Raw genomic sequence first — 13,743 nt, 5'->3', positions numbered from 1 at the left:
TAGATACCAGTCCCTGAAATAACCAAGTTAAAGGCTAAGAGCACCACTAACTTAAATTCCTATTTATGTTCTATATTTGTAAATGCCAGAAATAATTGCTATTTTGTTGGGACTAAGAGGAGAACAGATTTAACCACTTGTGGAATGTAACATCGAGTCCATTTTTCTCTGTCTTGAACACCCAATTATCCATTCTTCCCCATCAAATCTCTGTGAAGGCCACCCTAAGGATCACCACCTGTGATATTTTATCCTTGACAGCCCAATAAATTTCCCACATGACTTTGTCAGGCTGGACACTACTGCACCTTAGTGTTCTGCCCAAGAACAGTGGCAGAAGTGCTAAGTCTAAGTGGAATAGAGCAGTAACGTCTCCCAGATTCAGGGTCAAAATTGGGGTTGAGAGTCTGACAGTATTCTGACCAAAAGATGCTAACAGTGCTTATTAGGGCCTAGCTGTACCTTTAGGCATTACATATATGTCAAAAGTTGGACACAAGCAGGGCTAGCCTCAAGACACCCAGTGAAAGATCACACTACCTAGCTACAGGCCTATCAGAAAGACAGCTGTCTAAAAACTGGAAAAGGAACACGAAGCTCAGGTTAAATATAACCAGGAATAAATCCAAGTAACAGCAGCAAAGAAATCAAATGCAGCACAGTTCAGAGGCAGAGCAAGGATCCCTTCCCCTCACAGCAGGCAGTATGACTGCAGTGAAATGTGGTCAGTTGCATGACACAGCACTGCTCAGTTTTGAGGCAGGCCCAGGTCATCCAGTTTGGAGCCAGGAGCTCTTTAGACAGCCTGGCTTACTATCAGGGTGCTCTGGCCAAGCTCTGTTAAAAAAGCACAACTCAATAAATGTTTGCTGCCACCTTCGCTCAACTATCCGTCTTCTGGCACTGGCAGCAGCCTGCATCTTCTGGACACTTGATTTTTGCAACATAACAGATTCCCAGCTGCCTTTCTATTCCAAGTGGAAACTTCAGCAGGATTAATACACATTCATCAACACATCAGAAAACTGAGGACACTACAGGGACTTATTAGGCATTCCTGTTATTTAAAACTCACACAAAACTTAGTGCACCTATGTGACCCACAGAAGCATTTGGCTTAATGTTCAAATTTCAGTTGATAAGAAGCTTCACCCATCAGGTTTGTTTGCCTTAATCTCTAGGGCATATGTGTTGCACCACTCAACATTATCATACTCCAGATCCCCCCAGGAGGAGAAACCATTCCTGTTCAGTTCTGAACTTCAGTCCTTGGATGAGAAAGGGGCAACAGCAGTTCAGTTACTTTATTTTAAATTTTAAATCCTCTGAGGATTCCTCTCAAACCCAGTGCATCCAATATCTAATCAAAGAGCCAGCAGTAAGATATCACATACTTTTCCATTTTAATTACTGACTCTGGGGCTATTGGATTCCCTGTACTACAGCAGTCATATTCAATTCAGACTGCTGATGGCTGGAACAAGTGAGGGGCAAATACAAGAGCACAAGAGTTTTGTGAACTCAAAAAAACAAAGAAAATCTTTATACATTAGCATAATATTATATTTGAGGCTTTATATCCTAATATAAGGGTCAAAAATAACTTGCCAGGTATACCCAGTCATACCCAAAGCATCAATAAAAGTATGTATTCAAGGACTGTGTCTCAATCCTAGACAAATACTTGCCATTATTCTTTCCTCATAAGCAGGCAGACCTGACCTTTTACAATCATACTGATTAGCTCTCTCAGCTAGTCTGTTGCATTTCTGAAGTGGATAAAGACAATATTGATGCAGGAGGATGATGAGAATTTAGCCACAGTACAGAATAACCAAAGTTCAGGAATGGAATAAAGCTTCTCAACACACAAAAAAAAGGAAGTTAGAAGAACCTGACTATCTTCAAGAGCTCTGAAAACAGCAAGAGATGAAAACCAAAGATGCTTTTACATCCAGGAGAAAATGCATTTCAATCCAAACCAAATTTCTTCACAATGAAGTTCCAGAAAGTTAGCATTTCTCGAATTGAGAACTGAAAATTTCTGAAGGGCTTCAGTACTCTATTTTTTTTCACTGGTTTTGATGACAAAAAGGTAACATATAATACTAAGGCACAATGTTTTTGATCAAGCTGGGGTGTTCTTCAGTGTGTTGTTGGTTTTTATAAAGACCTTGCAAGCTAAAATCTATTTGTGAATGGAACAAGAATTTAAGTCCTTCACACAACAGAATTATCACTCTGAGATTAAGGTTTTGTTTTTCCAGTTCCATGTTATGAAATAGAGGAAATAAGCATCTTCAAGTCAGTTCACCCACAGGCCAGAAGCCAAACAGAAACAAGATGTGCAGCTTACAGAACAGAAGCAAAGCAGCCACAGAAGCCAGACCTTCCCTCTGCCCTCTAAGAGGCCTCTGGACAGGGAAGGTTGAGGAATCCTTCAAAACCGTCTGCACAAAAGAAATATCAAATCCAATGTTCAGTGATGTTCCAAACCACAACTTCAGGGGCACAGAGAAGTGAGCATCTAGTGCAGTTTCAGAGTAGTATTACTTTCATATAGATGTTACAGAGACTTCTATTTTTTCTAATGTGTAGGAGGAGCAATTTATTCATTGTGATTAACAGCAGCCCAGATGTAGCCTAAGCAGCTGTTCTCACAGAGATGCAAAGTACTTTCACAGTAAAAGCAACAATTATTTCTCACACAAGTAAGACTCCAGGCATTAAATCAGTACCTGGGAATAGTTTCAAGTTGCATGTGCTCTACTTTCCAGTAAGATACAAGCTGACCTCTGTACTGCAATCCATAATGGAAACAATCTGTTGGCAACCACACTGCCCATCCTGACCATGTGAGTCACATGGACTGGCTTCCTCCAGCCTGCTCAGCACTCACCTCCACCAGTGGTGATGCCTGATGTAATCACCTCTTTGCCAGGGCCAGAAGAAGTTATCTTGTTTGAAGGGCTTAAGCTACCCTGCTCCAATGCAGTTGAGCTAGTTTAGGGAGCTGTTATATCATCACCTTTAAAAAGCAACAGCCAGAATGCTGGGATGGGACATGATGCATCCTCTGATCCAGGGGGCTCAGTGCAGATGCCATCTCACAGATTAAACCATTCAAACAGCCATTTCTGGAGCAGTTCAAGGTCAGGGCTCAAACATGCTGTCTGCCCTATATAAAACTGTCAAACAGTTATTTTTGCTGAAACCACAACATGACGCTTGTTTTCTGATAAGGCCAACTGCGAGCTATCCCAGAATGAAGGGGTGAAACACACACCCACGCCAATCCCCCCAGGGCAGGCTCTCCTGTCTCCTGCCAGCACTGCTGGCCCAAGCACCTGACACAAGCTGGGCCCAGGGACTGACCTCTCTCCAAATTAACTCAGCAAAAACAACAGGTGCATGTGAATGTGTGTGGAGGGGCACTGAGCCTGGCCAGTTCCCCGTCTGGCTCACGGTGGCTCCTGGCCATGCACCAGCAGCAGGAGGCACAGAAGGAGGCAGGGCCGGCTCAGACCACTGTCAAAAGCAGTTGTGCAAGCAAGGTCCAAACGAGTTATTGGGAATAACCCTGCCTGCAGGTCAGCCTTTTCAGCTACCTAGCACTGTTCTTGAGACACTGAAACAATCATATGAAAAAGAAAATCTACTTTTTGGCAAGCTGCAACATCAAATGAGAGCTCTGTTTTTTTAACAAATCAAAGAAGCAATATGAAAAAATAACATGAGAAAGGGAAAAGCAAGCCTAGGTTACTTTGTGATGAGAAGCTGAGGCACTGAAGTCAAGCAAGGTGTGAAAGGCTAACTCCTGTCACAGCAAGTGCATCCTGTGAAAAATGCCAATCACTTGTTTTTAAAATTTTAAAGGCTTAATAGTAATAAAATGGTTATAAAAATAGCAATATAATTACAGTAATAATAATTTGGACAATCTGGATTAGGACAATATGAGACAATAGAAACAAAGAGTTATGGATGTCTGGGTATGTTTTTCTGGGCAAAATAAGCCCAAAAAAGGACACACGTTAACAACGGATTAACCCTTAAAAACAACAGCTTGTTGCATACTCATACACGATGCATAGAATCCTGTGTTTGAATGGAATTTGTCTGGTCATCATCAACTTCTTGCTCTTAATCCTAAAGGCATCTTCAGGGCTGAGCAAGGCAGGAAGAATTTAATTTCTTTTAATAAGAGAGCAATAAATTATTTTTTCCTGAAAGATTTAGGTGTCCTGTGGCTGCTATTTCAGTGCAAGTCCTTTCTTTAAAAAAAGTATCTTACATAGCATAGTTTCTATTTTAACCTTATATTATAACCTAAAATTATATTTAACACACAACTTAAGAAAATTAATACAGAATAACTTTCTAACATAACACATATAATACTAATTTTAAAATTTGTGAAAAGCCGATCATGAAATACGCATTTTCACAATCCCAATGCCAGAGCCACTTTGAGGCCTGAGTGCTAGGGAACCACTTCAAATCAGCAGAGCTCCAGAGAGACCACTGCCACCAATCCCCAAGAACAGTTCAAGCTTTTTGGCTCTCCAAGCGTCACCCAAGGGACGACTGCTGGAGAACAGCGCACCCTGCTCCAAAGGGCTGTAAAGCACAGTCACAGAGAATCATGTGTTCCCTCTCGGGGGAATGCACTGAAATAGCTCATTTTGCTGAGGGGGTGCTGTACAGACGACCTGGCAGAGAGACAAGGCAAGCCACGGCCGCAGAGCTGGAAAGCACATCCACATGTGATTATGCAGCCGCACGATTTTGTGCCCAGATGCTTCTCAGCTATTAGAACACTGCAGAGATAAAACGAGTATCCAAAGCTCCTCACCAGCAGTTTCAACCAGCACAATCTCGGGCAGACAAAATCAGGAACAATTTCCAGAATGGCCACTGTAAATTTGAAGCTTGCAGCTCACTTGCCACAGAAATCACTATTAGATGTGACCACCCTTTTCACACGAATGTGTACAGTAAAGAAATCTCTATGTCAAAGCAAGCTCTCCTTACAGAAAATGAGAGCTTGAACAGCACAAAGTACAGCCATCACTATGCCTCAAGAGCTTTTTAATGCATCCCTACCCATGCATAATTCTGCTCTAGCTCACCCGTCCCCTTTTCTAGCTACCATACACACTGTGTATCTTCAGGCAAGTTTTCTTGTGTGCATCATGCATGAGAGCCTCAGTTACACTACAAGCTCTTCTGCTTTTTGCATCCAGAAGACATTTGGGCTTTCATGCTGCACTCTAAACCACATCTATTACACCATTTCACAGAACGCTTAAGAAAAGGGGTAGCAACCTGAAGTTTAAGTAAGCAAGAGCTATAGGAGGAGGCTCATGTACTGAGAAATCACACTCAGACACTACAGTGGCAGCTTCCCAGGCACATGACACACCCATTCACATCGGTATATAAGTCCAGTGATATCTTATTTATGACATCTCCCACTTCAATATGTCAAAGCACTTAATAGAGCTGAATGAGTGCACCCAAAGGTCACCTCTCTGTACTCAGCACGTGCTTCTTCACCAAGGCCAAGCCTGGGCTTTCAAGCAGCACAGATGAGTGCAGTTGTGGTTTCACAACAAAGGCTGAAAAGACAGGGTTTTGAATGAGCAGAAGTGTAGGTACAGTCAGCTGTAGGAGTTGTGTTATCAAAAACTACACATTTAACAGAAAATAGAATTGACTTACAACTCCAAAATCTGGAGTCTGTGTAACAGCAATTCTGTGTTGTACAGCAGTTTGAGATTCCCTTACACCCACTAGTCAAAAAATCACTGAAGTTATGCACCAGCTCCTATCCTTGCAAGGGGGCAAAAACATCACCAGCCATTAGATCACTTCTCATCCAGTATAGACTTTCAGGCAAAACAGCTCACAGAGGATGTAGTTTGTATTTGTTGCACTACCACCCAAAATATATTCTGCATTTTTTTTAGAAAGAAAGGAAAATTAGACAGCAACTTTTGCAGTGTTATGTAGAAGGTGAACCCAAACTGTCAAGATTTCTTTTGAAGTAGATGGACTTAAATAACATGTCATAAAATTAACTCTGACTCCAGAAGTTTTCCTGCATCGCAACATGAAAAATATAAGGGGAAGAAGAAAAACTGTGAGAGACCAAGCTAGTCAGTAACTTCCTATATCCAACCAGTTCCCTGTAATCCTTCACAGGTACTCATACTGCAGCAATCCTGGAGAAACTTCTACACGGAAGATAAAAAAAGAATTCCAACTGCAAGTCACATGACAGCCACAGTCAGCTGTCGGAACGCACAAGAACAAAGGAGAAAGCACAACAAAATCAGTGACTGAAGCCATGCCATTAGACAAAGTTCCAGGGAATGAAAGCTCTTCTTCTTTCCCGAGACCATCCAAGCATAGCAGCAGTAAGGCTGCACAAAGCAAACAATGAAAAGCTCCAACTCAAGTTTAAGTGGCCTCATGCCGCAGTTCTTGCGCAAAACAGTTTTGACACCTTTCCTCCTCCCTGCAAAACAGCTTTCCTACTCTTTCTTAAAGGAGAGCCAGTGCCCCTTCTAACCCCCAGCAATTTCCTTCTTTGCCCACCTTCTGACACTCACACACCAGACACAACGCCTGCTGCAGTTTCAGCAGCCCTATTACAGCACACAAAGCCCAGGACACTGTTTTCTTAACAGCTGTAAAACAAATAAAAACCTTGCTTTAAGCCAGTACAAAAATAGGTTGGTCAGGGACTTGTCCTGCACACCGACATTGTAACTTCTGGCTGGGAAATCCACCAGCAGTGCGTTTGCATTGCCTGCATCATTCCTCACTTGGTAAAGTTTTTTGGCAACTGTACCCAAGAAGAAACTTCACCACTGAACTCCATGGGGACTTCCCACCTACCAGAGCACAAGTTCTTATTTTTTCTTTTACCCATTATGGATTACTGGACATAAATCCTCCAAAGCAGTTTTTTCCCCACCGTGGCACAACAGCAAATACATGTTTTTGAAGCAGTCCATCTTAAAAGGAAACCTGCTGATTGTGCTATCTACGTGCAAATTATTTCCACTTGCCAGTAACAAAATGAAACCAGCTGAAGTAATTTGCATCCAAAATGAGACTGCATGTCTCTCCACAGGACTCTCAAATATTCCTCTAGTCATAGAAACACAACAAAGCCAAGAAAAAAAAGGAAAAAAAAACCCAACAACAACAAAAATCACTCATCAGAGCAGCTAAATTCCCTCCAAAAGCTACACAATAGTGCCTCGATTCTGCAATTAGGGTGGTCATCTGACAAAACCACAAAACCAATTTTTGCCACCGTCATGGATTATTCTTGCAAGCTAACCGCCTTTTTTCATCATTTAACAATATAATGTTGTTTATTATATCATATCCCAGATTCTGCCAGGTGGAGAGCCCATTCCCTCCAGCGATCCAAGCTCTGACCTTAGTGCAACATTCACCCTGCTACACTGGTGCCTCCACAGTGATACTGATTGAAATAATGTGTTCTTGTATGTACCCTGCGTATTCTGGCTAAATAATTAAGAAATTAGGACTGGCAAGATATTGGTGCTATATTAAATTTACGGCTGAAACTGGAGCAGAAAAATGTCAAGACACGAATAATGGTGACATTTCCACGTGCTAAGTTTCCCAAAGCTTTCTCAACTCACCTGTAAGCAACCGAATGGCTCATGGTGATATTCTTAGCAAGAAGCCAACTCCCAAGTGACATCCCTTCCAAACCAACACCACTTTGCTTTTCAGACTAGACCGACCACAGGCGCCTTGCACAGCGCAAGCCTACCCATCCTCTCGCCCGCAGGTTTCCTGTATCTGCAGAGCAGAGAGGTCCCGCAGGCAGCGGCCCCTCAGCCGCTCCTCAGGCTCCCAGCCCGGCTGCGCCTCCGCCGCGGACCAGCCTCGGCCTCACGCCCGGGGACCCGGCCGCGCTTCCCCCGGAGACCCCCGGGCTGACCCTTCCCGGGACGGGCGAGCAATAGCCCGGGGACCGTGCCCGCGCTGCCGAGTCGCGGCGCTGCGCTCCGCGGAGGGCAGGAGCGGCACGGGCACCAAGATACACCGCCCCCCTGCCCGTACCCCCCGGTGCAGCCCTTCCCCAGCCGCCCCATCGCGTCCCGGCGGCCGCCCACCTGCACAGGTCCTGGTAGGAGTCGGGGAGCGCGGCGGCGGCGGCGGGCGGGAGCAGCGCCAGGAGGGCGCCGAGCAGCAGCGAGGCCATGGGCGCCATAGGCCGGGCTGCCCCGGGACGTCAGGCGCCGCCGCCGCCGCGTCATGTGACCGCCGCGCGCCCCCGCCCCGGCCATGTGACCGCCGCCGTGCGCGGGCACGGCGCTCACGTGAGGCGCGCCCCCTCCCCCCGGGCTCTGCGGTGGCGCTGGGACACGGCGACGTCGGGATACCGTCACACCGGGACACTGCCACACCGGGACACTGCCACACCGGCACCCGTGTCCCCGGGGCTGTTGTCTGGCCGGCTAAGCAGCGCAGGGGCCCGGCCGGTGGGGCGCACCGCCAGTGGGTTGCAGTGTCCCGGAGCGAGTCCCGCTGAGGGCAACAAAGGTGAAGGGACCGGAGCAGTTCTTAACAAGGACAGGCTGGGGGAGCTGGGCCTGGAGAAGAGATCTCGTCTGTGTCTGTAAGTGTGTTAAGGGGCAGTGCCGAGAGGGTGTTCCAGGCTCTCCTTGTGGTGCCCAGCAATAGGACAAGAGGCAACGGGCAGAAACTGATTCACTGGAAAATCCCGCTGAACACGAGGAAAAACTTCTTTACTGTGCGGGTAGCCACGCACTGGAACAGGTTGCCCCGAGAGAGTGTGGAGTCTCCCTCACTGGAGATTCCCTCCCTGGAATCACCTGGACCCAATCCTGTGCCATGTGCTCTGGGGCCACCCTGCCTGAGGAGGCAGGTTGGGCCAGATGACCCACTGTGGTCCCTTCTGACCTGAACCACTCCATGATTCTGTGGCTTGGTGCTTGAATCAAAGAAATGCTGTTTGGGAAACATTAAGTGAAGTTTTAAATAAGTTATTCAAAATGTACAGCGAAATCTTGTGAGAGATCAGGAGACTAAACCCATTAGGGATGAAGGCTGAGGAGGCAATGACAGTGGTTAGTTGTCTGGCTGCAAGAATTGTTGCTGCAGCAGGGAGGCTGATGCGGCGTGGAAATTGCCCCCATTTCAGCAGAGGACAGGAGGCGAGGCTTGCACAAGGCAGCAGCAGCCTTGTCAGCAGGAAGTGGAACACACACTGTCCTACCTCCACTGCCTCCTGGCCTACAGAGAAAAGTGATCCAGCCTGGAGCTTGCATTGTTACCTCCAGGATTTAGCAGATTTTTACTGCAACGTAAAGATTCAAAAAAGGGAATTAATTAGTAAATTTTTATGGAAGTGCAGTTAAGAAGAAAAGCACCATTGAGAGATGTAAGAGGCATAAGGGTGGGAGAGAGAAAAAAACCTAAAAGTTACACTCATTAAACAGACAGCTGTATTGTGTGAAGAAATCAATCCTGTTCTCTAATTATGAATACTTTCCAAAAGCCATTTGCACAAAAAAAAAAAAAAAAACCTGAAAAAGGCCTAAAACTGAAATAGTTTTTCTTGCCGCATTCCCTAGCATCCATGAGAATGAGGCAGCACTGAAGATCTGCCTCTCAGGCAGTTCAGTGTGGTTCCAGGCTGCCGTGATCTCCCTTTCCTCTCTTTTCTCTCAGGTGCAGCCCAGCTCTCTGGGCTGTAGCATTAGCCCTGCAGCAGGGCAGGCAGCTGCCCTGGCTGAAAGCTGGCACACTGTTCTGATTGTTTTGTGCAGGTTTGCAGCTGAACCTGTCACCTGACTTGCTAGGCTCACTGCATATCTGCACTAACACCAGCAGCAGCTCCAGAAGGGGCAGAGGAACTGCAGAAAAAGAACTATTAAAAGGGACTGAGTAAATGCTACTGTCCTCTACAGTTTTCTACTGCAATATAATGGATTATTGTCAATTCTTTTATTTTAGCCTTCAGTGGATTCCCAAAAGTTCCAAATCTGATTACCCAAGAATCCCTGTTGTCTGCTTTTGACTCCATCCTGTATAGTTTAAAGAGAAGCTTGATGACACCAACTCAAAGGCTCAAAAAGACAGAAGCAGTTGACAAAAAGAATACCAAGTCTGTGAATTTCTGTGGTTATGTTTCTTAAACTTTGCTGCAGTGCTGGCAGGACTGGCATCACTCACTCTACACAGAGCAGTGCAAATAGAAAAGACTTGGTGGAAACCCTGTCTCTGCTTACCAAATTGAATTAAAAATATATCAGCCAGGATGTTCACTGCAAACAGCAGAGCAGGCAGACATTCTGTAGCTGCTGATCTTATTGGCTACCCAGGTTTCTGCAAATAGGACTTTATGCCTGAAATTTTCTTTGTGTAGATTTAAGTACCTGAGTACCACTGAAGACAATGTGACATCTCCCCTTGTAGCATTAAGAATACATAGAAATATTGCAGTGTCAGGGCCTGGCAGTGCGGTTAATTTCAGTTATCTGGTAAGAGCTAACTCAAAGTTGTTTACTGACTAAAGAATGAAGAAGTTTAGAGTGGCATTTTCACTCTTTGTACTGCTATGAATGCTCTGTATTTGCACAGGACTTCAGAGCAGTTTCTTTGCATACAGAGGAAAGTATGTGAACAGCTGTCTAGCAAGAAGGAAGGAAATTGAAATACCTGGGGGAAAAATCCCAGTTAGAAAGGAAAAAGGAACAAACCAGAAATTCTTCTTTCATCTGCTGTGCTAATACATAAGCATCAACCTAACAATGAACCAGTGTTGCAACACAGCAAGGGTGCTGCAGAAATACTGAAATACACATTGTAAGTGCAAATACCTTTAAAATAAAATGAAATAAAAGTTTGCAAGTTCCAATCATGTGACTGTTTCCATTTACTACATAATTTTCTTAGCCTTTATAATCTGGTGGATACCAGATTGTTCTCTTAAGATTCATGGATTTTCTGCCATGCTTCAAGCTAGCTACATGCAATAGAAATTGTCAGGACCTATGTATCAGTCATTTTTGTATCCTAAACTGTATTTTGCAAATAGCCCATAGGAATATGCCATTCTGAGTATGATTTATAAATAATAAAGTAAATATTTACCTCCCATGCTTAATCTCACTGGCATCTCAGCTAACCATGTACCGTGACAGAGTGTTAAAATATTCTAAAATTATGTAATTGTGTTAATCTTACCTTTTCCTTTCCCTCGGGAGAAGTTCAGCACGATGGCTGCTAGTTATGTGGAGTAAATCCCAATGCACCTGAAAGTCATGCTGCAATATCCATGTTGGGTTTTCAGTAGGTACAGTGTCATGAATAAGTGATGGATACACAGATCCTCCAGGATTCTTCTTTTCATCTTGCCAGGTGTCAAGTGTCGCATCATTTTTTGTTCTTCTGACCCACGGTCTTGCTTCATGTGGCCACCATCAGCTGTGCAGGTCAGGCTGGCTGAGAGGCAGCTCACTTTTACTGCTACTGTCTCAGTCCCCTTTAATACTCACATCTGATCTCTAATTTTTTTCAGTAATAGGAACAAAAAAATTTCAGCATCCAGAGCTGTTTTTACATTTGATTGTGGAAAATTCCTTACCCTGTGAGGTCTGGACAGTTTCTTTCTGTCTGTCTGTAAGCTACATTATGTTGAAGTAATTACTTTTATACTTCATGGAAACTTCATAAGCCTCTTCCATGGAGCTGTGCAGTTTTTCAGAAAGCACAGATGTGCCACTCTCTCGGTAGTTTCCTTTTCTTTCCTGTTCTCTTGCTTGCTAGTCTATACTTCAGTCTTCTAACATTACTCCCATTGCCATTACTTCTAAATGCTCCTTATTCTTTTTGCTGCTTGTTTCTAATGCTTCCTACTTCTTTCTGTTCTATGTCTACTCTCCTTAGCATTTTTAAAGGCAAGCTCTCGATAAGTGCTACCTTCTGATTTGTTCTGATGAGTTATCCTGCTTTATAACAAAAAAATACCAGTGCCAGATGACCTTGTTTTGCAGACTTAGGTTTAGGCTTCCCAAAGCAGTTAGGGAGATAATTAATGGCATTTCCTAATCTAGATGGTACTGTTCAATGCTACTGTAAAAGAACATCAGCTTTGTCTGAACACTTTGACTTTATGTGAAATCTTTGTCTTGTTGGGAAAGTCCTTACGTGCTGTACTCGGAGTTTGTACTGAAAAGGGCCCTGTTTTGTGCTGTGGCTTAGGAGGTTAGTGTTGATAATACAGAGGTGTTTTGGTTATTGCTGAGCAGGGCTCACACAGCATCAAGGTCTTTTCTGCCTCTCACCCCCCCACACCCACCGGGAGGGCTGGGGGTGCACAGGGTGTTGGGAGGGGACACAGCTGGGACAGCCAAGCCCAAGTGACCACAGGGATGTCCCACACTACACAGCATCGTGCTTGCATGTGGAGCTGGGGGAAGAAGGAAGAAGGGTGACGGGTCACTGTTGCACGTGATGAAACCGAGCTTTCCTGGGGATGGCTGAACACCTGCCTGCCTGTGGGAGCAGTGAATGAATGCCTTGTTCACTTTGCTTGTGACGTGCCTTATGCTTTCCCTATTAAATTGTCTTCATCTCAGCCTACAAGTTTTCTCACTTTTACCCTTCCAGTTCTCTCCTGAAAGAGAGAGCAAATGACTCATGGGGCTTGGTTGCCAGCTGGGTCTAAACCACAGCACTAACCTAGAGCAATGCCTGAAGCTGGAAACAGCTGTGGATCCCTGTCTGGAAGAAGTGCAAGCTGGTACAAGATGTGTAAAGACCACATTTTTACAATGGCAGAAACCTGCAGATGTCTTGTGCAGAGCTGAAGTGAAAAAAAATGAATCATCTGGAAGTCTTACTGCTTCATCATATTTTATTTTTATTGTAAGACAATAAGCAACATTTCTTTTTCTAGTTCAGTAGTTATTTCACCTAATTCAGTAGTATTATGTAAGAAAATATGTTGTCATCTCTTCCTTCTTGATTGTTACAAGGTAGCTGATAAATTTCTGGTTTGCTGTATTTTTCCTGGTTCTTTGTAATGGGAAATTTCAAAGAAAAACAAATTCTTCTTTCCCATGTAGCTGAAGGGTACTGAAATCAAAATGCTATTTTCAGCATCACACTTAAAAATAACAAACTTCATACACAGCAGATAAATTAAAAAATTTGTTTCATTTAAAGCATCCAGGCTCAACCTATATTTTCTTTCTTCCTAGTCCTCTCAGGGGTAAAGAACTGAGCAATAAATTTCTTGCATAATATGATATTTGTGAAGGACTAAAATATGTGGTATACTTTATTCGGGTGATTTTTCTATCACCCTGCCTTGCTAGAATTTATTGATATATTCTGATGATACATTTATATATTCTGTCCATGCATATATATTTGTTTTTATAGCCACATTCATAAATAGGTTTAGGCCAGTATTAAACTCCTTCTAGGCATTCATTTTATTTCCATTACATTCTGTAAAACATTTTAAGGTATCTGAAGAAAGAAGTGTACATATTAACTTACTTAGAAGAAAAGTAATGATCTAGGTTTTTTTAATAATAGATACCACATTGCCCTAGATGTTTTATATTCACAAGTTGCTAAAGGAGATAGGGTAGAGAAAAATAAGTATCAGTGTACACATGAAGGCTCAGGTAAGCCATCACAGTACTGAAT

General features: G+C 43.9%; 1 protein-coding gene across 1 annotated transcript in view; it reads right to left on the bottom strand.

Annotated features, from left to right (window-relative positions):
- IGF2R (insulin like growth factor 2 receptor) overlaps positions 1-8,333 on the bottom strand; it is a 56,393-nt gene extending 48,060 nt beyond the window's left edge. Inside the window, exon 1 of the mRNA XM_059467648.1 lies at positions 8,169-8,333. Within this exon, the coding sequence (XP_059323631.1) occupies positions 8,169-8,266 (98 nt within the window). The 5' untranslated portion in view covers positions 8,267-8,333. The remainder of the gene's footprint in view (positions 1-8,168) is intronic.
- Positions 8,334-13,743: the final 5,410 nt, after the last annotated feature.

This window comes from Ammospiza nelsoni, chromosome 3 (assembly GCF_027579445.1).
Source record: "Ammospiza nelsoni isolate bAmmNel1 chromosome 3, bAmmNel1.pri, whole genome shotgun sequence".
NCBI lineage: Eukaryota > Metazoa > Chordata > Aves > Passeriformes > Passerellidae > Ammospiza > Ammospiza nelsoni.
Note: the sequence above shows the minus strand (reverse complement) of the source record. Positions and strands in the feature narration are given on the sequence as shown.